This window comes from Triturus cristatus, chromosome 1_2 (genome assembly GCF_964204655.1).
Source record: "Triturus cristatus chromosome 1_2, aTriCri1.1, whole genome shotgun sequence".
NCBI lineage: Eukaryota > Metazoa > Chordata > Amphibia > Caudata > Salamandridae > Triturus > Triturus cristatus.
In genome coordinates, this window is record NC_140580.1 from 448,551,377 (window position 1) to 448,574,705 (window position 23,329).

At 46.9% G+C, this 23,329-nt stretch overlaps 1 protein-coding gene across 1 annotated transcript in view; it reads right to left on the bottom strand.

Annotated features, from left to right (window-relative positions):
* Positions 1 to 23,329, bottom strand: part of MARCHF5 (membrane associated ring-CH-type finger 5) — a 259,605-nt gene that overhangs the window by 177,454 nt on the left and 58,822 nt on the right. The window contains exon 3 of the mRNA XM_085606154.1: positions 10,736 to 10,866. Within this exon, the coding sequence (XP_085462280.1) occupies positions 10,736 to 10,866 (131 nt within the window). The remainder of the gene's footprint in view (positions 1 to 10,735; positions 10,867 to 23,329) is intronic.

Below are 23,329 nucleotides of genomic sequence, written 5' to 3' on the forward strand. Positions count from 1 at the left end.
TTGCCATCGACCTCCTCAAACTCTAACGGGACCGACAACGTTTTCTTCCTCAAAAAAGCCTCTCAGACCTCCCACGACCACTGGAGGCTGAGGGAAGAGCTCTGGTGGAAGAATTACCTCCCCCTCGCTCTGAGGTCCCACTGGCTTCTTGCTGTCTTTGTCCCTTCCCTGCAGGCAAATGTTCTCCCGGTCATGCAGGGTTCATCTGGAGAAGGTCTTGCAGATGTCACAGGCGGCAGGAAGGTGAGAGGATGGTAGACAGATGATACAGAACTAGTGGGGGTCTGTTTTGGCCTTTTTTCCTGCCGCAGTAAGGACATTTGTCGAAAAGAGAAGGAATTTAAACAGAAAAAATACCCTTTTCCTGTCAGAAAAACATCACTCAATAGAGGAAGACAAAAGACGTTGAGTGATGCAAAAAACGCGGAACTTTAAAGTTCTATTTAGAAGAAAAATAAACTAAAAAGGTAGAGTTCAATGCTTTAAGGGTCATGTCAGCAGGAGCCGGGGAAAAGAACTGAGGTAACTGCCTCTGGCTGAGTATGATGGGCTATTGGAGGTCTCACTGTTCTTAAAGACAAAGTCTTCTTTTTCTTTACTCATAATGGCAGCCTATTGGCTACATTGCCCTGCACTTCTTTATCTGTTTATCTCTTAGCAAAAGGGTCTGTGAAAGCTTGTTTTCTGTGTCCTTACAACTTTATGTATTAGGTGCATATTTCCTTTGAGTCTCTCTTTTTGTAACTTTTCAGGGCCTTTCTGCAAAAAGGGGAACTTCAGCACTGAAGAAGATATATTCGAAAAAGTGCGCTGGGGTCCCCTACAGGCGGGCCGGACCACTCAACGCTTACGACTATACATGGAAATGCCCGTACGAGAGAAATTACAAAGTTATACTGCACTCTGTTATGCATAACTTTTACATCCAGCCATGCGAACTATATCTCGCACACCAATATGCAATGCTTATGTCACAAAATGTATATCAATAGGATCATTTGAGAGCACAAAATCATTGTACAACATAATAAAAAAAATACATCATACTGTAGCCTTAGTCCTCTTAATAACAAAATGGTAATGGAATAGGTCATGTCACTTGTGAGTCCGTTTATGTCATTTGTGATGTTATCGGTCATATTGTGGGTGAGTTCATGAACACTGTACTTGATGTGCCATTTATGGTTTTCATGGCTAGTGAAATTTGCCGAGCTTCAGAATTTGTTTGTGTTAATTCTTAACTGTACAGTAAACAGTGATATATATATATTTTAGCTACTTACACAGTATGCATCTGTTCTTGGCATGTAGAGCTGCAGATTCACATGCTTTGCATAGCCTGCCATCTAGTGTTGGGTCAAGAAGTTTGCACTTTGTTTTTCTTCAAAGAAGTCTTTCCAGTCACAAGGCTCCTCCTTTCGTTGATAGTGCACATGGGCATCGACTCCATTGTTAGATTGTTTTCCCCGCAGAGGGTGATAATGGAGTTAGAAAGAGTAGTAGAATAGAGATGTCCATGTGTATGTATCCAAGTAAGATATCACTGCAACAGGTATAGGTACCCAGGGAGGTGGGTGGGCGCATGCGAGTCTACAGCTCTACATACCAAGAACGGATGCATACTGAGTAAGTAACAATTTCCGTTTGAGGCAGGTGAGCTGTAGATCTAATGCTTTGCATGGACTATAAAGTAGTAATCTCCAAAAGAGTGTACGTAGAACTGCCTGGCCCACACTAGCTTGCGATCTTGCCAACACATCTACACAGTAGTGCTTTGTGAATGTGTAGACCATGTTGCAGCATTGCAGGTGTCATCTATGGAGATGTTTCACAAGAAAGCCATAGAAGCCCCTATTTTACGAGTGGAGTGCAGAGGGAATTGTTAATGTTAGTTTTGCTTTTGCATAGAATGTCTGAAAGCATTTGACTATCCACCATGCAATTCCCGATTTTGAGATGGGATTGCCTTTATGAAGTGGGGCAAAAGCTACAAAAAGTTGTTTTGTCTTAGGGAAAGGGTTTGTCCTTTCTATGTTAAAGAGTAATGCTCTTTTAACGTCGAAGTGATGTAATAGCTATGAAAAAAGCTACTTTTCAAGTGAGGAATTGTAGTTCACCTGGTGAGGACAATGTTGAGATTCCAGACTGGGGCAGGTGGAAGTCTTGGGGGAATGACTCTGGAGTCCGTCCATAAATGCTTTAATAACAGGCACTTCGAAGAGACCGGTGTTGTCTATTTTGAAGGTATGCGGCTATTGCTGCAAGATGTAAGCGTATGGATGTGTACGCTACGTTTGAGCGCTGTAAATGCAGTAAATAGCAGAGGATGTTCTGAACTGATGCATCAAGCGGGTTGATTTGGTTGTTATTACAATAAATAACAAACCGTTTCCACTTTGCTGCAAAACAAGCCCTTGTAGTAGGACATCTAGCCTTTTTGATAATGTTCATGCAGTCTGGCGGAAGATTAAGGTAGCCAAATTCTATGACTTCAGGTGCCAGATCACAAGGGTGAGATGACCGGGATCTGGGTGTCTTATCTCTCCACAGCTCTCTGTGAGGAGATTGGGTATAAGATGTAGTTTTTAGTGAGGGACTACTGAGAGTCCAACAGGGTGGTGAACCACGGTTGACGGGCCCATGTGGGAGCAACTAGTATTCGTGTCAGGGACTCCTTCTTGAGCTTCCGAACCACTAGTAGAATGAGTAGGAGGCGGAAAAGCAAGGCAAATATCCCCGACCAGTTCATCCATAGTGCATTGCCTTTGAACAATGGGTGTGGATATCTGGAGGCGAAGCTTGGGCATTTTGTGTTTTGTTGTGTGGCGAACAGGTCTATGTCTGGGAAGCCCCACATTTAAAAGAACGGGAGGAGAACTTGAGGGTGGAGTTCCCACTCGTGAATCTGTTGTCTTTGCCTACTGAGCAGGTCTGCGATTTGGTTGTTTACTCCAGGAAGATGTTCTGCAAGGAGATCGATTTTGAGAGGTATGGCCCACCTCCAGATGGCCTGTGCAAGTTGTGACAGTTGGAGAGAGTGTCCCCCCCCCCCCCCTATTTTTGTATGTAATACATGGCTGTCATGGTGTCTGTACGTATTAAGACAGCTTTGCCTAGTAGGTGAACTTGAAAGGCTTTGAGCGCTAGAAACGCTGCTAGCAGCTCTAGATGATTTATATGAAGCCGTTTTTGCCACTGACTCCACCTAACCTGAAGGGTGTGTGCTTGGAGATGAGCACCCCAGTGAGCAATGTGTCTGTTAGCACCGCCTGTGGAACAGGTTTGATGAAGGGCCGTACCTTGGAAAGGTTTTGTGGATTCCACCACTGCAGAGAGCGATGAGTGCGGCCGTCCACCAACACTAGATCTGATTAGTGACCCCGAGACTGATTCCACGGACGTGCTTAGCATTCCTAAAGGGAACGCATCTGAAGGCTTAAATGCAAGACGCCATCATTCCTAAAACTGCATGAATACCCGAGCTGGTAATGAGTGGCTGGGCTGGAACAGAAATTAAAACTTGAATGTTGCGTATTCTGGCTGGATTGGGACAGGCTAGAGCTTTTTGTGTATCTAGAGTGGCTCCCAAGTACGCCTGTGTGTGGGAGGGTTGGAGATGAGACTTGGGCAGATTTACTGTGAATCCAAGATCGTGAAGCAGCTGTACTGTTTTGGAAGTGTGTTGTAGACACTGATTGTGAACTGGCTTTGATGAGCCAGTCGTCCAAGTATGGGAAGACGTGAATGTGTAGTCTTCGTAGATGAGCTGGGGCCAGGCATTTGGTAAAAACCCTAGGAGCAGTGGTGACTTCGAAAGGGCGCACTTTGAATTGGTAGTGTTGTCACCCTACCACAAACCTGAGGTATTTGCGATGAGCGGGGTGGATTGGAATATGGAAGTAGGCGTCCTTTAAATCTAAGGTTGACAGAAAGTCACCTTGCTGAAGGAGTGGGAGCACTTGCTGGAGTGTTACCATGTGAAAGTGATCTGATTGATGTATAGATTTAGATCTCGAAGGTCTAGTATAGGCCTTAGAGAGCCGTCCTTTTGGGAATTAGGAAGTATAGGGAGTATACTCCAGTCCCTTGATATTGTAATGGGGCTGGCTCTATAACTCCCTTTTCCAATAGAGAGAGAACTTATTACTTTGAGAAGGTTCCGATGTTCTTGAGACATAGTGTGTGATCTTGGAGAAATGTTTGAGGGAGGGGCTGTTAGTTCCAGGCAATAACCATATTGGATAATTTGTAGAACCCATCTGTCTGAGGTGATTGTATTCCAGATGGGTAGAAGTTGGGAGAGACATCCCCGACAAAAGTGAAATAATCGGGGGGTAGAGGAGGGAAGTCACTGTTTAATGTTTGCAGGGGAAGTGCATGTTGAGTTGCCTCCGCCTCTACCCTTGCCGTTGTTTCCTCAGAATTCTCCCCTAAAGTAACCTCTTGAGGAGGATGATTGATTATTGCCCTGGTAAGAGGGGGAGGGATTCTCAGAGGAAGTGGTTTTGGAGCCACCCCTGTAAAAGGAGCGCCTAAAGTATCCCCTATTGAAAGGGAGTTGCAAAGCCCCCATGGATTTTACGACCTCAGTAACTTTTTTCATCTTCTCTAGAGAAGTGTCAACTGTAGGACTGAAGAGGTGCTCTTTGTCAAAGGGTTGGTTTATAATAGAAGTTTGAACTTCAGGTTCAAACCCTGAAATTCTGATCCAAGCATGTCTGCGGAGTAATTCACTGGTGTTGACAGCGCGGGCTGCTGTGTCTGCTGCGTCTAAGGTGCACCTAATAGAAGTATTAGTGATTAATTTGCCCTCTTGAATTAGGCCATTGGCTTTGGTTTTGTGCTGGTCAGGTAAAAACTGTATTAATTTCTCTAGCTCATCATAATGAGCTCTATAGTCACGAGCTAACAGGGCTTGCGCATTTGCAATTCGCCAGTGATTGGCTGCTTGTGATGCTATTCTTTTGCCCGAGGCATCAATTAACTGACTCCTTATCAGGAGAAGGGGCATCACCTGTAGTTTGTGAGTTCGCCCGTTTACGAGCGTTGGAAACCACAAGTAAGTCTAATGGAATTGACCCTTGATGTAAGTGGGGTCAGTAGGAGCCGGTTTATACTTTTTCTCAATTCTGGGCGTGATAATTCTTGCTCACACAGGATCTTTAAAAAAAATTCATCAGTATGTTTAAGCATTCCCTTAAGCATAGGTAGTGTCTGTGTTCAGCTCTGAGAGGAACTTAAGCTTTCAAATAGAAAGTCCTTTTCAAGAGCCTCTTTGTGTAATTCCACCCCATGGTATTGAGCAGCCCTCTTAAGCAGCTCTATATACCCTAGGTTATCAGGTGGTGAGGGTTTGGAGGGGTATAGATCCGGATCGTTGTGTATGATTGGATCTGTATAATAGTCATCCCAGGGGTCATTAATTTACTGTGGTCTAGCTTCATCCCCATTCCCTTCATCTAGTGTATTAGGTGATTGAGGTTGTGGGGAATTTCTGGGTGTGATGAGCAAATTTGGGTCAAAGGGTGAAGGGGGTGTAATGGGAGGAGGAGAAGCGTTAATACTCACATTCTTGGGTTTTAAAGGAATGTGGTAGTCCTCTTGTAGGCCCATTTTCATTTTCTCTGGCATTTTCACATGAATATGTCTAGTATCTGGAGGGATAACCAGTTCTTTTTGTTTTGGATCTGTGCTTGCAGCTGGAACGTCGAATCGAGGCTCTTTGGATGGAGCAGTAGTTTTCCCTGTAGATGCTGTATTTTTCTGCGTCTAAAATTTCAGCTCCTAAGATTTACTCTTCTGTAGTGTGGGAAGGGCCACAACGATGTGCTTCGATTTTGATGCTGAAGGTTTCGGTTCGGCAAAGGTATGGGGCTGACTCAATCCCGAGCTGGAAGGCTTTAATTTATGTTTCGGTGCCGGGCCGTCCAAAACTTTTTCTCTGTGCCGATCTTGGCCTGAGGGCAGAGGAAGGACCGGAGCCTTTTTCTTCAATAAGTGGTAGGGAAAGGAAGTATCAGTAGTCACGATACGTTGACCCAGTGCTTCTTGGTCTTCCGTGTCGGAGTCTGCTTCGGACACGGAGATATGTTCTTCCTCTACTTCGGCTTTGGCGATAGATTCTTCATGGTCGGAGTCTTCTCTGAAGATATCCGGAGCGGAGCCGCTTTGCTGATGCATTTCGTGACGTTAAGCTTGACGGTCACAGAGCGTCTTCTTAGATTGAATTGATCGGCACGTGTCGCAGTCTCGTTCGTCGTGTTACGGGGATAGACAGAGATTGCACACTTCGTGCAAGTCGGTGCCTGGAAATTTAGCGTGACACCCGGGACATAATTTGAATGGAGTCCGTTCCATCGACTGCTAGCGAGTCCGACGCGGGTAGGCCTAACAGCCATCCACAAATCTTCCGATCAAAGACCGATTCAGAATGATACGCGAAGATGGGAAACGCGATCAAACGTTAAAGTGGAGTTCTGTGATGAATGAAGGCAGTACATTTTTAACTTAAGTGAAAACAAGCATTGGCATAGCCAATAGGTCTCGCCTTTGGGACCTTATAAGTGTTTAGCCATGCAACAGTTGCATAACTAAATACTTATAAGGTCCAAAAGAGAGACCTATTGGCTATGGAAAGCAGCCGTGCGGCCGCGAAAGTAAAAGTGATCACGATCAAACATCAAAGCGGCCGCTAAAGTGAAAGTAATCGCGGCAAAGCGCGGCGTGCGCGCCCGCTACATGCACTGTAGCTCTAGGCTGGCCTGGTAGCACTTTTTGGAGCCCTCTCAATAAGTCTCGCCAGACCAGCGCATGCGCTGGGTCAGGCGAGACCTAAAAAGTGGGGGTAACAATAAGAGGCAGATCCTACTCTCCTACAGCATCCACCCTAGCAGACTTCCGAAGAAGCTCAAGATCTGGAACGACCGGCCCCTCCATCGCTGAACAGCGCCCTCCCTGACGGACTTCAGAGGAAGCTTAAGACCTGGACGACCTGCCCCTCCATCGCTGAACAGTCCCCTCCCTGACGGACTTCAGAAGAAGCTCAAGACCTGGAGTGACCTGCCCCTCCATCGCTGAACAGCATCCACCCTAGAGGACTTCAGAAGAAGCTCCAGACCTGGACGACCTGCCCCTCCATCGCTGAACAACACCCTCCCTGACGGACTTCAGAAGAAGCTCAAGACCTGGAACGACCTGCCCCTCCATCGCTGAACAGCCCCCTCCCTGGCAGACTTCAGAGGAAGCTCATGACCTGGACAACCTGCCCCTCCATCGCTGAAAAGTCCCCTCCCTGGCAGACTTCAGAAGAAGCTCAAGACCTGGACGACCGGACCCTCCATCGCTGAACAGCATCCTCCCCAGAGGACTTCAGAAGAAGCTCAAGAACTGGACGACCTGGCCCTCCATCGCTGAACAGCATCCACCCTAGAGGACTTCAGAAGAAGCTCAAGACCTGGACGGCCTGCCCCTCCATCGCTGAACAGCATCCACCCTAGAGGACTTCAGAAGAAGCTCCAGACCTGGCTCTTTGCCAGGGACACCTCACCCTCAGAGCCCAAAAACCCTTAGGGGTGGCTGTGCTGCACTTTACAAATGCTGATTGATGGATTGATTAATTCATTCGATTGATTGATGGATTGATTGATGGATTGATTGATGGATGCATTGAATGATTGATTGATGGATGGATGGTTTAATGGATGGATGGATTGATTGAATGATTGATGGATTGATTGATTGATGGATGGATGGATGGATGGATTGAATGATAGATTGGTCCCAGGACCAGATCTCCATGGGACCCAGAGACTGCACGTAAGGATCGACTCATGGCAGAATATTAAGAGATCTCACATCATTTTTAGAGATCTCCTTCGATCTGCAGATGTCAGTCCTCAGAGGAGTCTATTTCCTCACTTGTCGCACTCCACAGGCCCCGTCTCTTTCTAGTATTGGCCAATATATACTTATTGCCAATGGTTGAGGGCAGGTACTGTCATGGCGGAAGAGTGATCACTCATTGGATCCTGACCCTAAGGTCAGTGCGTTCCGGCACACTGATGAGGGCAGTTTTCTGTGTACTGCGGCCCAGAGTGGATTTGCGTCATACGTTACTTGATAGAATGGGTTACTCGACAGTCTCCGTTCCCTTCTCTTAACTGGATGGCTTTCCTCCTTCTCCTGTTTGACCCGTGCCACCCCTCAGAAGCATAGTTTGCGTACCATTGGTTTTGATTGGATGAGGAGTATTCTTCCACTGCTGATGTCATGGAACTACTTTCTTTTTGCTTTAGTTTGTTACGTCACCGTCATCTCTTGCTCTTTATTTGCTTGTGCTCTTTCCCTCGCTCCTCGTTGTTCCAGACCCTCCCTTCAGTACTCCTTGGTGGTCCTCCAGGCACAGAATGGAGGCCTTGGTGATGCCCTGGAAGTTGCCCTCTTTCTACCCCATTTGCCAGGCTTCTTTCCCTTCCTCATCACTCTTCTCCTGCTCCACAGTAGCCCCGTTACTACCTTTGTCAATGCCAGGAGATTTTAAAAATGTTCCACCATTGCCAGAGCCAACAGTGGCGACGAGGAATGTTCAGCGTGTCCTGTCCCCCAATGCAGCAGCCATCTTGAAAGTATAAAAATGTATACTTTTTATTTTTTTTAACATGGCCGGTCGAAGCATTTTAAAAGTCTCTAACACGTTGTCTGTACATCACTGGCATAGTAAGAACGATTGGCTTTGCCAATGCTTGTTTGTTTTATTTTTATCACTGGGAAAACATTTTCCTCCCCAGCACCCAAATCAGTTTAGAGGGTTCCTCTTCACTGATAAGGGATTCATCATTTCTTTTGGAAAGACTAAATGTCTGAATATTTCCTAAGCAGGAAAGTGATGATTGATAATAATAATTAATAAACCCTGCAGCACGTGGCGTCCCAGACTTGCACAAATGTGGAAGGAATGCCCCCCCCACTGACAGAAGATTTATATCCGAGTGACTCAGGACTGGATTTAGAGCCCTGCGGAGTAATGCACTCATAAAAGGAGGATGGAATTTCCCTAAAGTTTGTGACGAGCACCCCCGTCAGCGTTTCACCCTAAATGTTTTCACTGTTGCACAAGTGCAAGCCCGACTCTTGTGCACCAGGCGGGTGGTGGGTAGTGTGTAGAAAGACTGTGTGTAAGTGAGAGTTTGTGAACGGGCGGGGCGGAGGGTGAGACATCCGCGTGCACGTGTCCGTGTTCTTGGACGGCTGATCGCGGGCACGAGCATGTGGGCACTTGTAAACGATCCGTCTGGAGACGGGGAGGCGAGGGGGAGCAGCATATAATTCATAAATATAGCCGGGCCGCTGGCAGGGGATTCTTCCAGAGCTGCGCCAACGGGTCCTGCTTGTGCCCACGCTGCTCCTGAGGCCTGGTGAGTGTATGGGGGACTGTAGCGTTTATCTCCCCTCGAGGCGCTTGGGACCAGTCAGCAATGCTCGTAGAGCGCTAGAATTCCCGAGCCGGGTGTTTTTAATGTACATTGAGGCGAGAGCGTTGCCAGGGACAGCCGCTGGGGGAGGGGGGGCTGTGTCTCAGCATGAGGGCGCGGATATTTCTCTGTAAATGTGTCCATTCTTGGACTTGTGGGGGCGGGCTGGCGTCCTGGGACGACTCTTTAAAATGCTTCTTTTTAACACGTTTATTTTTGGAGTTCTCAGTAAGAGGCGAGGAATGTCTGGAACGGGACACGGTGTACTTTTTAAAAAAAAATTTAAGCATAAGTGGTTGTTTTTCTGAGCGCCAGAATGGTACAAACGGACAGTACCGCAGCCTGGGAGGGGGGCCTTCTGCAGAAGTCCCGGGCAGCAAGCACAGACTGCTCTCACAAAAGGAGAGGTTTTACCGAGGTGTTTTCGATGTGTTTGTCTCTTTGGCACAGAGCCCTGCGCCGTGTCGCTGACCTGATTACACCAGGCCCGGCTCCAGTTAGTCATCTGGCGGGGCCACGGTGGCCCAATCTCTCTATACGCTATTCAAAACGAGGTGTGTGTGCGCGCGTTAGGCAGCCGCGGATGCGGTGGGGGGGGGGTCGGCAGCGGTAGGGTGTGTGCGTCTGCGCAAGTGCGTCTCAGAAGCGCGTCCACAGACCCCGACCCCAATCACTATCGCTGCGCGTGCCCCGCTCTGTCTCCCTTGAGAGGCATCTCGGCGACAATAGGTCTCGAGAGCGAGACCTAAAAACAACAACACCTTAGTAATTGAAGGAAAAAGCAGTTTAAAAGTAAAAAACATTGACATTGGAAGTTATACAAAACTGACATAGGTAGAATCTCGGATATTACATCACTCATGACTATGTATCAAACACTCCACAAACGCTTATTTCCCATCACCGCGTTTCTCTAAAAAATAATTGGGGGGAGGGGCGCCACAGTTCTCAATAGGAATTTGACCTATGATGTTCTTTAAATTTAATGAGTGATGTTATCAATGAGGGTATTCAAGGTGTCATGAGTGATGCAATATGTGAGGACGTAAGCAGTGCATGGTTGGGTGCAAGCTATAGATGGCTTAACAATAAGTGGAGTGAAATATAAATATAAATATATATATATATATAAATACACACAAAATATATGAAAATGTGTAATGTAATATACTATTGAAACAGTTAAATGTGATGAGGCACCATAAATTGAGACGCAATGTGAAGAAACATACAAAAAAACAAATGAAAACCATAAAGCTATTTACCTGCATCACAGTAACTGCTCCATATGTGACAGCTGTCCAGTATATGGATCCTACCATTATTCCAGCTGCAGCAAAAGGACAAGCCTTGGATATTAACCGGTCTGCAAGATCCAAGATATAAACTACTGGGCCTAAAATTATGAAAGAGTAAAGAGGCGTTAGAAAAGAAGTACCATTTCAAATATATGTGTAAAGCAATTACTGAATCCTTAAATCTGAATCAAACTACAAATATTTTTTCATTCTTCTGCTGTACAGTGAACTGTGTAATGCTGCTCAATATATATTGAAGCGGTGCAAAAGGGGGTGGTGATGGACGGAGCATCAGAACCAATCAAACACTCACACCCAGTCAACAGATCTGGGTTTGATCCATCACCGTTCTTTAGCCCACTCTGCCACCCCAGTTCAGACATGGCCATATGCAAATCAGTCTGACCCTGTGCCTCATGGGAACAGTCCAGCCCAAACTGCCAAGCCATGCCTTCCCTGGACCGGAAACAAGCTTCCTAGGACCGGTTTCTGGCATTTCAGCTGTCTTCAGCCAGGCTTGCTTGAATCCAGTGGCAAAGTGAGCAAGGGACTCACGTCTGAGCATACCCTGCCAACTTATGGCGAACAAAGCGGTGCAAAAGGGGGTGGTGATGGACGGAGCATCAGAACCAATCAAACACTCACACCCAGTCAACAGATCTGGGTTTGATCCATCACCGTTCGGGCAGAAACCGGTCCTAGGAAGCTTGTTTCCGGTCCAAGGAAGGCATGGTTTGGCAGTTCGGGCTGGACTGTTCCCATGAGGCACAGGGTCAGACTGATTTGCATATGGCCATGTCTGAACTGGGGTGGCAGAGTGGGCTAAAGAACGGTGATGGATTAAACCCAGATCTGTTGACTGGGTGTGAGTGTTTGACTGGATCTGATGCTCAGTCCATCACCACCTCCTTTTGTACCGCTTTGTTCGCCATAAGTTGGCAGGGTATGCCCAGACGTGAGTCCCTTGCTCACTTTGCCACTGGATTCAAGCAAGCCTGGCTGAAGACGGCTGAAATGCCAGAAAACGGTCCTAGGAAGCTTGTTTCCGGTCCAGGGAAGGCATGGTTTGGCAGTTCGGGCTGGACTGTTCCCATGAGGCACAGGGTCAGACTGATTTGCATATGGCCATGTCTGAACTGGGGTGGCAGAGTGGGCTAAAGAACGGTGATGGATTAAACCCAGATCTGTTGACTGGGTGTGAGTGTTTGATTGGATCTGATGCTCAGTCCATCACCACCTCCTTTTGTACCGCTTTGTTCGCCATAAGTTGGCAGGGTATGCTCAGACGTGAGTCCCTTGCTCACTTTGCCACTGGATTCAAGCAAGCCTGGCTGAAGACGGCTGAAATGCCAGAAACCGGTCCTAGGAAGCTTGTTTCCGGTCCAGGGAAGGCATGGTTTGGCAGTTCAGGCTGGACTGTTCCCATGAGGCACAGGGTCAGACTGATTTGCATATGGCCATGTCTGAACTGGGGTGGCAGAGTGGGCTAAAGAACGGTGATGGATTAAACCCAGATCTGTTGACTGGGTGTGAGTGTTTGATTGGATCTGATGCTCAGTCCATCACCACCTCCTTTTGTACCGCAATATATATTGAAGACATTTATGTAACTGAATCAGATCATACACATTTTTACTGTACAGTGTATGCTTCTATTGGTTGCTGTCTTTGACAAACATAAAAACGTGCAAAGTACATACAAGTTAAACTGAATAACCTAATCCACGTGCATTACCTACCAACTCACAGATATCTACAATGCAAGGCCCTATCCATGGTGACCATGTGTATACATATAGTCAAAAAAACGGTCTTCACTGGACAATACAATATCAATAATACTTCCCCAAGACAAAACGATATTATACTAAATAGGCACCCCAGCCGCGAGAGGAAGTTGAAGTGACTACAGCAGCCTGCACATGTGGACAGCTGAAGGAAAGACCCACTAGGAGATTAGGGTCGGATGGGTCGGGGGGGGGGGGGGGGGGGGGGTGAGCACATTGCCTAGTGCTGATCTGAATGGACTGACTCGAAGATCTGCACCCACGCTAATAGGCTCCCTTGGTGTTGGAGCCACTGCTTTCTGAGACAGTACTTGCATCCACCATCAGACGTGTGACCCATCACAAGATGCAGTAGCTAATCAACCCCAGAACTTATGATATGTGCAGAAATAGGACCCAAGTCAAAGTCAGAAACATCTTAATCATCTCTAGATTATCTGCGATCCTCTGAGGAGTGAAATGCCCCATGCTGGTCATGTCCAGCACCTCTCCAGTGAAGGTTTGCTTTTGTATGGGACTCAGATGAGATTTCTGGTCATTGATCATAAAGTCCAAGTTGTGGCAGGGGGTCACAGTGCGCTGTAGGTTCTCTTTCCCCCAGGGATTCTACCTTTGCCAGTCAACTGTTCAAATATGGAAATGCATGTACTAGAGACTTCTGCAGTGAAGCCACAACAGTCAGCACTTTCATGAAAACATGTGGTGCTGTAGTCCAAATGTTAGTTACACGAACATTAGTGATGGAACCCTAGGTGAGCGTCAGGTAACATCTGTGGACAGAGAGGAGTAGAAGATGAAAATAGGCATCCAGGAAAATCGAGTGACAGCGCATAATGGCCAGCATTGAAGGCAAGCAGGAACTGACACAGGGACATCATGAACTTGTCCGGCCGAATTTAAAGACTCGGGATGGAAAGGTCCAAAATGGGTCTCAGGCCTCCATACTTCTCCTATGCTCCCTTCTTCTATGGGAAAAGCCTCTATGACCTCTTTATTCAGGCGGCCAACTGTCTTAAAAAACAAATCAGTGCATATGCCATGGAGAACACCCTGGTGTTAGATGGGCGACACAGAAAGTAGGAGAGGAAGTGTAGGATGCCGCCTTTAAAGATTAGCTGGATTACCCAGAAATCCACCATCATATATGTATCCATCCAAAACTACGCTCTAGAAGTAAAATAAATCCTTACTTGGCTTAACCCCGCAGATTGTGGAAAGGAAAGCAAATGCTTTTGTTATTTAACCCTCACACACCCTATTGGTGTCATGCTTCATCATCGGGTTCACCATGACTCCTAAAGGTTATGGTGGCCTCAACCGCATTTCAGGGAGCTCTTAGGAGATGTAGGCCATGGGGACTTAAAGATGAGAATTCTACTACGTTCGCCAAGTAAGGATTTGTTTTTTTACTTCTAGAGCGTAGTTTTGGATGGATACATTTATGATCGTAGATTTCTAGTTGGGAGGAGGTATCCATTCCCTAACCTCTCTTACCCCTTGAGTATCAGTGGATTACACTCCATTGACACTGTTTTGGTTACAGTGACCCAGAAATCCATCATGATAGTCCTAAAATTGGTGCAAAAATGTGTGATCTATACTCACCCCCCTGAAAGTTGAGGTCTTAATAGAGGATGGGTGAATCAGAGGTTTTGAGGCAGCCAATTCAGCGAAAAATGGTAGAGACAGGATCTGCTGCTATTGTTTGCATCACCTAGATCCACCCCTTGCCCATAAGGAGTGGGACATCCAGTGGAGCCCTGTGACCAGCTGTGATCCAAAAATTTCAGACTATTCCTTGACAGCCAAATTCTGCTTATGGAACTGCCTCACTGGGGAAGCTAGACCTAGAAATGTAGCCATAGCTCTGATGTTCTTGAAGAGATCCAGAGAAGAGTCAGACTTTTAGCCAAATAAGTGCTCACCATCGAAGGGCATGTACATAGGAGTAGCTTTATCACCACCAAAAATAAAACATTGAACACATCAAAAAATATCTGCTCACGGTGAAAGGGTGCCCACTGTGTCTGCAAAATCCAGGCCACACTTCAAAATCTGTTTGGAAGCATCCAATTCATTGTTGTCCTACTTTGAGGAGGGCTTTTTCACATGTTCCTAATACTGAACAATCCGCTTTGCTAGTTTCCATACGCCGTTGTCAAAGCAGCCTAAAAGGCATGTGGCATTTTCCGTGCAGAGACTACCAGAAGGAAAGAAGTCATGTCCCATAGAGTCTATTCTTCTAGACGCTGTTTGTAGGGGCTGTGGAAAAGGCATTCTGGTTCATTTATAAGTAAGAGGGTTGGACCATTAAAAATTTCTGGTGAAGTTATGAAAATTTTGTTTTTGGTCTCAAAGAAGATTGCTATGTAGGAGAGGAAGCTGAAAAACATCAGTGCTTAGACTTTTCTGCTTCCTCGGTAGAGAGTTTGGGAATTTCACAACACGTGTACCACCCCAGTCACTTTGCCTTCTAGAACTGAAACCTCCCACCACGGCCATCTGGTTGTGGCGTCACAATGCTTGCTACTGAGGGAGACAAAGCTTCCTATAGGGCAAAACATATCTTCTCAGTTCGACTGTCACAGAACACATCACCACCATCCACTGTTTTTCCATCTATGTGAGGACCAGCAAAACTAGAGCCATAAAACATGAAGGTTTGCATTAAACCGTTGAGTCATCATGTAAAGGTCAGACAGTGTTGATTTTGCAGGCCTCCAGAGGTTGCTCCATAACTGTAATAATCACTCTGGAGTAACTGTTCCTTAAGAAAAGACAAGAAGTGCTGGCCTATTTTGGTCGCTGGGAGTGAGACTCGCTCACAGGGTAGGTTGGGGACGGAATAGTGTGGAGGCGGGGGAATTCCTCCTTTTGGGCGTTGCTCCTCCTGGTGCGGGGGGGGGAAGCGACTGCAGTCACCCATCGGCACCGCGAGAAATAAAAGTACAACTTAGATGGTATTTCGTGGGCAAGACATATCAGAGAGATGTCCGATCATATACAATGCAGCGGTTTTTCTGCCAAGTTTTGGTTTTGATATCAAGTGTTGAGATTATGCGTGCGGTTTACCCTGATTACAGGTAGGCAGTCAATGGTGATAGGTCTGAAAAAAAAGTCATATTTCCAGCACAGGAATCGTGCAAGAATTGGTGTCTTTGTAGTCCTAATCAGACTATGGTGGTATTGAGGCCATGAATAGCTGAGGAAAAGCATGGCCTTATTAATTATAGGGCATGAATCACTTAATAGTTCAGGGATAGCCTCAGTCATATTCACTAATTGATCATGACGAAAATAAGTGCTATGTCGTCTCAAAAGAAGGGTCGCTTCTTTTTCCTTTCATTTCTCTCTCCCTTTAGGTTGGATCGAGGGACTCCAAGAGGACGTTCCTTAAGGTGCACTGCACCGACTAAAAACCTGTATATAGATACTATAGGAATACTGGGTGTCGCGGTCTCAGATTCCTATTTTTAACTTTTCTGCACTCCTAGCACGGTCCTGAAAAAACGCCACGGGATCCACTAGGGACTCAAACAAGCATTTACAATGCAATGGTCTCGGCAACCTTATAGGTAGAGCTATTGGTATTGCTCATTATTTTTTTATCATTTTTGTATCCCTAAATAAATGGCAGTGTCATTTCTATTGGCATTAGCTTTTTTTTTGCATACGTCATACCTATTGCATTAGCAGAGAGAGAGCGAGGTAGTGAGATAGAGAGTGAGGTAGTGAGAGAGAGTGAGGTAGATAGAGAGTGAGGTAGTGAGATAGAGAGTGAGGTAGATAGAGAGTGAGGTAGTGAGATAGAGAGTGAGGTAGTGAAAGAGTGAGTGAGAGGGATGTTGTGAGGTAGTGATATATAAGCATAGAGTGATGTTGTGAGATAGAGGTAGTGAAAGAGAGAGTGAGAGTGAAAGTGAGGTAGTGAGATAGAGAGTGATTGAGGTAGTGAGTGCGAGAGAGTGAAGTTGTGAGGTTGTGAGCTAGTGATGTTTTGAGAGAGAGAAGTTGTGAGACAGGACTGTGAGGTGGGAGAGACTTGGAGGGGTGGATTCCTTAACAAATAATGAGGCAGGGCAGTGAGTGAGAACAACCCTAAGAAAGACCTCTCCCCTGTCTGCGATAGTGGCAGGGGACATCCTTGGAGGGTGTGGTTCTTAACTAACAGTGAGGTAGGACCGTGATGTGGGAGACAGCCTCAAGGTAGATTCCTTTCAGAGAAATGGACAAGAAAACAACACATGGAAGGACGCATTCCTTATTTGAGGTAGGAGAAATCACAGGAGGGTTTAGTCGTAACTCGTAGTGAGGCAGGGCAGTGAGTGAAGCAGATGGAATCAAAAAGGGAAGATGCTTTGACGCACAGTGAGGTAGGGCAGAGAGGTAGGAGTAATTCTGGGCTGGTATATCTCTTAACTGTGAAAGCAGCAGGACAGTGAGGTAAGAGAATTCCTGGAAGTCTGCATGAAAGATGTAACTGATAGTGAAAGAGAAGAGATTCTCACGTCTTTCGGTGGAGGAGATCTCGGACTAACAGAGTCCAAAGCCAGAGATGAAACGGCATTGATTAGAAGGACATAACTTATATGTGCATACGAGCTGTAGGGAGACCCTAAAGTGAGAGAGAGATGTCCGATTGCTCAACAGAGTGATCCTCCTAGACTGACAGGGAGGTGTCCCGGACTGATAACGGGTGACAGGGACTGCAGGCTGCCAGGGTGAAAGAATGCAGGCTTGGAAAGGATGCAATGTGAAATTGTGAACTGTGTGCATCAGGTAATGTAGGGTGTAAGAGGTAATAGTATGCATAGAGACCTAGGGTTATGGGTGTAAAGTGTCTGCTCTGATGTAGAGCCCGGGGAGGAACAATAATATCCTGGCGTATGTAGGGGCCCCAGGGACCCTGGACTCACTGCAGTATACGTCGCTGTCTCCTAAGACTGAACCAGCTGTTTCCTTGCACCCATATTATCACTCCATCACAAGACCCCACCCTCGTAGGTCTGTACTCTGCCATAAACTGAGCCTTCAACCCTGGGTTCCCTGCCCCCTACTCTCCAAGAGGGAGGCCCCATCCCCTCTTTCATTCAGGTAGTCCTACCCCCACTCTCCTGGCTTGAACCCTCAATACTCTCACGTAGGGGCTCCGCTTCCTACTCATTGGGCAGGAGCGCCTGCCCTCTCTTCCACTTTGTGTGTCCTTCACCCCTCTCTTAAAAGCTTGAGCCTCCAATCACTCCTCTAGCCTGAGACCTCCGTCCTCTGTCTCACTCAGAGAGCGCTCCTATTCACTCTTCAATAGCCTATCAGTCCCCACCGAGAGCCCTGTGCGTCATTCCTAGGACTGAACCCTCAAGTCTGGGAGGCCAAATCCCTTGATTCTAAGTCTCTCACGGTAGGAGCCATGAGCCCCACTCCACAAACAAGCCATCCATCCTCTTACCCAGGTAGCTCTACACCCCTCTCAACCTACCCATCCAACCCTGCTGTCCTCTCTGAGGCGCTACCCCCATCTGTGTCCAGCTTCACAGCGCTGCACTCCCTCTCTGAAGCGGAGCCATACATACTTGGATACATCTACACCTCCTGTGGCATCAAACCTCCCCCAGTTCAACCCACGCCGAGAGATGCCTGCACCCTGCTCACCATCGCAGGCCCGCACGCCTCTCTCCTTGCCTTCCCCAGAACCTTGAGCCGCCTGCTGCTTCAGCACACCCGAGCGCATATGTCCAAGGCAAGGTACTGCTGAGCCGCCGCGGAGCTGCAGGCCATCTGGGGAACAATAACTAGGCGAGTCGCGGCTTCTGTGTAGAACGAGGCCGCAGAGCATGAACAGGCCAGAGCGGCAGAGGCTCTTGCTGGGGTGAGAGCAGTAGGAAAGGCCGAGGCCGTGGCCCGGCTCCTGCCGGCACGTCCTGGGACCCGGGGTGGGGGGCGGCTACTAGAACTGCATTTAGACAGACCTCTCACAAAGCAAAGAAGGAAGGGACCGTGTGACTGACCGGCCGTCTGCATTCCAAGAGAGCCTGATAACGCACAGGGGAAGAACTTAGAAGAGAGAAGAGAGGAGAACACAGCCAGCAAGATATACAGGCAGAACAGCCAGAGGGCGGAAAGGGCGTAGGAACAAAACTCTGCCTCTACGACCTAGTGGGTGATCGGGGGACAAGGTTTGGGGTGGGGGGCAGAGGGGCAGAGGGGCAAGGAGAAATCCCAAGGCAAGAGAAAGTCTGAGAGATTAAACGTGTCAAGGCAGGGAAGAGGTAAGGAATGGTGACTAATGAGAGGCTACAGTGAGGGAGCAGAAGGAGCAAGGCAAGCAGTCAAGAAAGACAGCCATAAAGAGAATAAGAAAGCTTAGACACACCATGTAACAAGCACACCACTGCCTTTCTCCGAGGCGAAGCAGAAATGCCTCGGAGAAACGCAGTGGCGGTTTCGAATTCGGGGCGTGTTTTCCTTTTCTCTCCTCTTGCCATTGGCTGGAGGAGACAATTAGAAAAGTTGGAAAAAACACGCCCCCGAATCCGAAAAGGACGGGGCCTGTTCGGAGTGACGGACCTCTTCTCCAATGGCTGGCCAGCATTCAAGAGGCCAGCCAATGGAGAACAGGGGAGAAGAGGGGCGGGTTCAAGCCCCTCTTCTCCAAGTCATTAAATCTCGGACCGAGACTGCGCAAGCGCAGCCTTCGAGCCGAGACCTAAAAAGGCGTGAAACATGTCGACCTAACATACTCACTCACCACTATCACTTTCACTTGCTGACAACAGAACAGAAGGAAAATACTCACCCCTCTGATATAATTGTTCTAGAGGCCTTCTTTGTCATCAGTTTTAACCTTACCACACAGACTCCTGAATAAAGGTTTCTTAGGGTACCAACGTGGTAATTTTTAATTCACTCACCTTTCTCCCCCCCCAAACCCGCACTCACCACCGAGGCGTTACTCCTAAAAGTACTCAGAAAAAGAGCCCTCTCACGGGGCCCGTGGAGGACTGCAGAGCCACCCCCACGAGGAGCAATGCCCGATGATGAAGCATGAGACCCATATGGGTGTGTGAGGGCACTTTTTCCAAAAGGAGGAATTACCCCACATCCGCGCTATTCTATCCCCAACCTACCCTGTGAGTGAGTCTGACTCACAGTCTCTCACAGCGACCAAAATAGGCCAGCTCTTCTGGTCTTTTCTTTAGCAAGAGTTACCCCAAAGTAATTATTATGTTGGCCTTGGGGGTGCGGGAACTGGACCAGTTTCTCTTTTAGCTGCCAGTTCCCCCTCTCTGTGTGTTTTGTTTTTGTATTACTCCATTACTGACCTGCCTCCGAGATAGATCAACAATATCTGCCACTGACCTCATGAGCTGGTTGGAAAGAGCTTCCATCTCAATAGGATTGGCTTCAACGTCAATCATGCATCCAAAAGGAACTGAAAACGTTGCACATTGTCCCATCTGCATCAATTCAACCTACTAAAGATGCACATGGCATTGATAACACATTAACACTAGAGGTGCAAACTTTCTTCCTCTATAAACCTTGATGATTTTCACCCTTTCAGAAGTTGCTGATGACCCTAGATTTACTGATAATCTGTTGGAAACTAATGAAATCACCAAGTACTCCATAGGTAGCTTGCCGCCTGGCACACTGGCTCTTACTTGTGAGTTTTGCATTTACCTTAACATGACTAAAAAACCTTTGTACAAGAGGGAGAGTCAAAAAAGGCTAAGACAACCTGGTTCAAGACTTGACAAGTCTGGATAAAATTAGTCATGAAATGGTTATAGTCTTTCTCCACGCTGAGACTGAGTGTCAAAACGATAGCTTGGCTGGTGAATAAGGATGATTAGGGTGAGACCAGCTTGGTCTGTGACACCACCATTGTACCAGGAGGGCATATGGAACACTTTCAAACCCTCTCTGGACACCTGTACTCAATAGACTGTGATCAGATCCATTTTTTGCTGCGGGATGCAGGCCTGAGAATCGTCTGACAAAGTTGAACTAGAATCCCCTTGGACATAAACAGAGGTAGAGTGCCATCAATTCAAGGGGCATAATGAAAGCAGCAGGCATGGTTGGCCTGCAGGAGGAATTTTACATGTTATATATGAAATGTTTGGGAATGGGCTCCTGTTAGATTCCTAGTAGGCAGTGTCATAAGTAGTTTACCTTCATTATGCATGAGGCGCTGAGGTGGCTTCAGCTGAAATCTGACAACAAACCAGATTACTACATTTTCTGGAGACCCTGGTCACTCAATAATATGGACACCAACATTGTAGACAAAATGCAGCAGAGCTTGATAAAGAGTTGTGAACCATGTTCTTGGCTGACTATCCAGTATGCATAAAATGGGGGAGCTAACACACAACCTGAAACGATCAGATAATTGCAGGATGACTGATTTATTACTTTTGATAGATTCACAGCCTGCTATTGGGGTGTGAGAATGCAACTGCTGCAGTTTACATCCCTTGTAAAAGGGGAGAGGGGGCTCAGATGTACTTGAAAAAGTTTCCTACACATGCTGGACGGTATTGTAGACCTTGCTGGCTAATGAAGGCTCACCACCAAGATATATGCTGTGACTCTAGCAACAGAGACAGTGTTTAGTGCAGGAAAGCTTGACGGTGAATATAGCTATAAAACTTACTAATGTGAATTGAAGCAAAGCATGTGTGCATACGAATGTGGTCTCCAGCACAACAGTTTTACACTTAACCAGTACAACAAATTACTGAGGAGCGTCTAGATGATTCCCCAAGAAGTTCATATAATGACTCCTGCTCATATATCAAATTGTCTTGAGTTTTTTTTAAATGGCATCAAGTCGCCCAATCTGCACCTCTGGGGTCTCCTACCTGGCACTAAGGATGCTCATACATACTTCGTCCTTGTGCTGGGCCAGTTCTTGGCAAAGCAACAGGGAAGAACAGTATGGATTGTGTTACTTACGCTGTAAGCATCTGTTCTTCGCATGTAGTGCTGTAGATTCACACACTTTGCATAAGCCCGCCATCTTGTGTTTGGCTCGGATGATTACAAGTTGTTTTTGTTCCAATATGTTTTCTTCCGAGTCACAAGGCTGTGCGACGACTCCTCTTGGTAATAATGTGCCTGGTCATCAACACCATCTTAAGATTGTTTTGCTGTGGGTATGTGAGAATGTAAGAATGCTGTATATTTAAGCAATGAGATGGCCATGCGTTAGATAGGAAATAGAATGTATCAACTGCAACCTAGGCAAGATTTATTGGGCATGAGGGTTGGAGCAGTGAATCTACAGCTCTACATGCCAACAGATGCTTACAGGGTAAGTAATAATCTGTGCTGTAGACACTCATCCTCGACACGTGCTTCCAGGCGCATAGATTGAGTCTGCAGTTCAGCTACCATTTTTAGGTCGAGCATTCAAGACCTCTTGTATATACTTTAGTGTATACTTATATGTGTATGAACTTTATGGGCTCTGGAGATCAGCCCTAGGACTGGTCTGCTTCAACTTGGGGACCTATTTTTCCTGTTCAACTGCCTCTATTTAACTGTCTTGATAGAAAACGACCAGTAGAGGTCAGTAACATACCAGAATGGCTTTCTGCTGAGGGACTCTTTTTAATTTTTCTGGCAACTTTCTCTATTTAACTTTCTTGATAGAAAATGACCAGCAGAGGTCAGTAAAATTCCAGAATCACTTTAGCATTCTCTAGATTCCAGCCCATAGAAATGGTCTTCCATTAGCACCCGTAGACAATATTTTTTAGGCCTCGCCTACGCAGCACGCATGCGCTGTATAGGAGACCTTTAGCCATCGTACAGCTCTTTTTCGAAACACATACTTGTGCTTGTGTCGGCATACAGCTTGCAGGAGTGCGCAGCGGCGCGCCACGAGTATGTGCTTTGACAAAGAAGAGGCTGCGCGCGCACGCACACACCTTCGCCATGCTTTTAAAAAAAAAAAAATTCCTTTTAGAGTGAGCGCGAGCGCACCACTCCCGGGCTTGTTCTGTTTGTAGATGCACTTCATGAGAGTGCAATCAGTGCACGTGTTTTCACAAATGCCGATTGTTGCCTTTCTCAATGCCCGCACCTCTTTGTCTTCCTTTTCCACTTCAAAGCTTCACAATCTCCCTTGGTGCACTTGTAATCCTTTCGACGCCATTGTTTTGATATTTTGCGTGCTCCCTATGACCCTGGAGTTTACTTTCAACCTTTTGATGAATTATGCACTATACCAATGAGCCCCCATCCTTGGGGCACTATACCAATGACACCCCATCCTTGAGTCCCTTCCAGCCCATTCTAAAACACAAATTATGCACCTTCACGCAGTCCCCTTTACGTACAAAACCCCCGAGCAAGGTATGTTCTTCTCTGCCCTCAAACATGCCTCTCCGCCTTCCTTCCACTTCCCTACCCCATCAAGAACATTTACTGCTTCCTTCCTTGCACTACAACTAATAACACACCAGGTAAAGCACAGAGCACTTTGTAAAACATGTTGCGGCACCTCAAACCATTGTAAAGGTTTTTGAGACAACACCCCCCCCCCCCATCAATGCTCTCCTGTAGCCCCTCATAAGCCCCACCCACTGCACCCTTACCCTTTGCAGCTGCACTCCCACTGGGGTACTTTACAGCCGTGCAGCAGGGGCAGTGGCACTAGGACCCAAACCAAGGCTTCATTTTTAACTTTAAACAGGACCCACGGAGCCCACTGCCTACCTGCACTAGGAGCATCACACCCCACCTTCTCCAACGCAGACTGCCA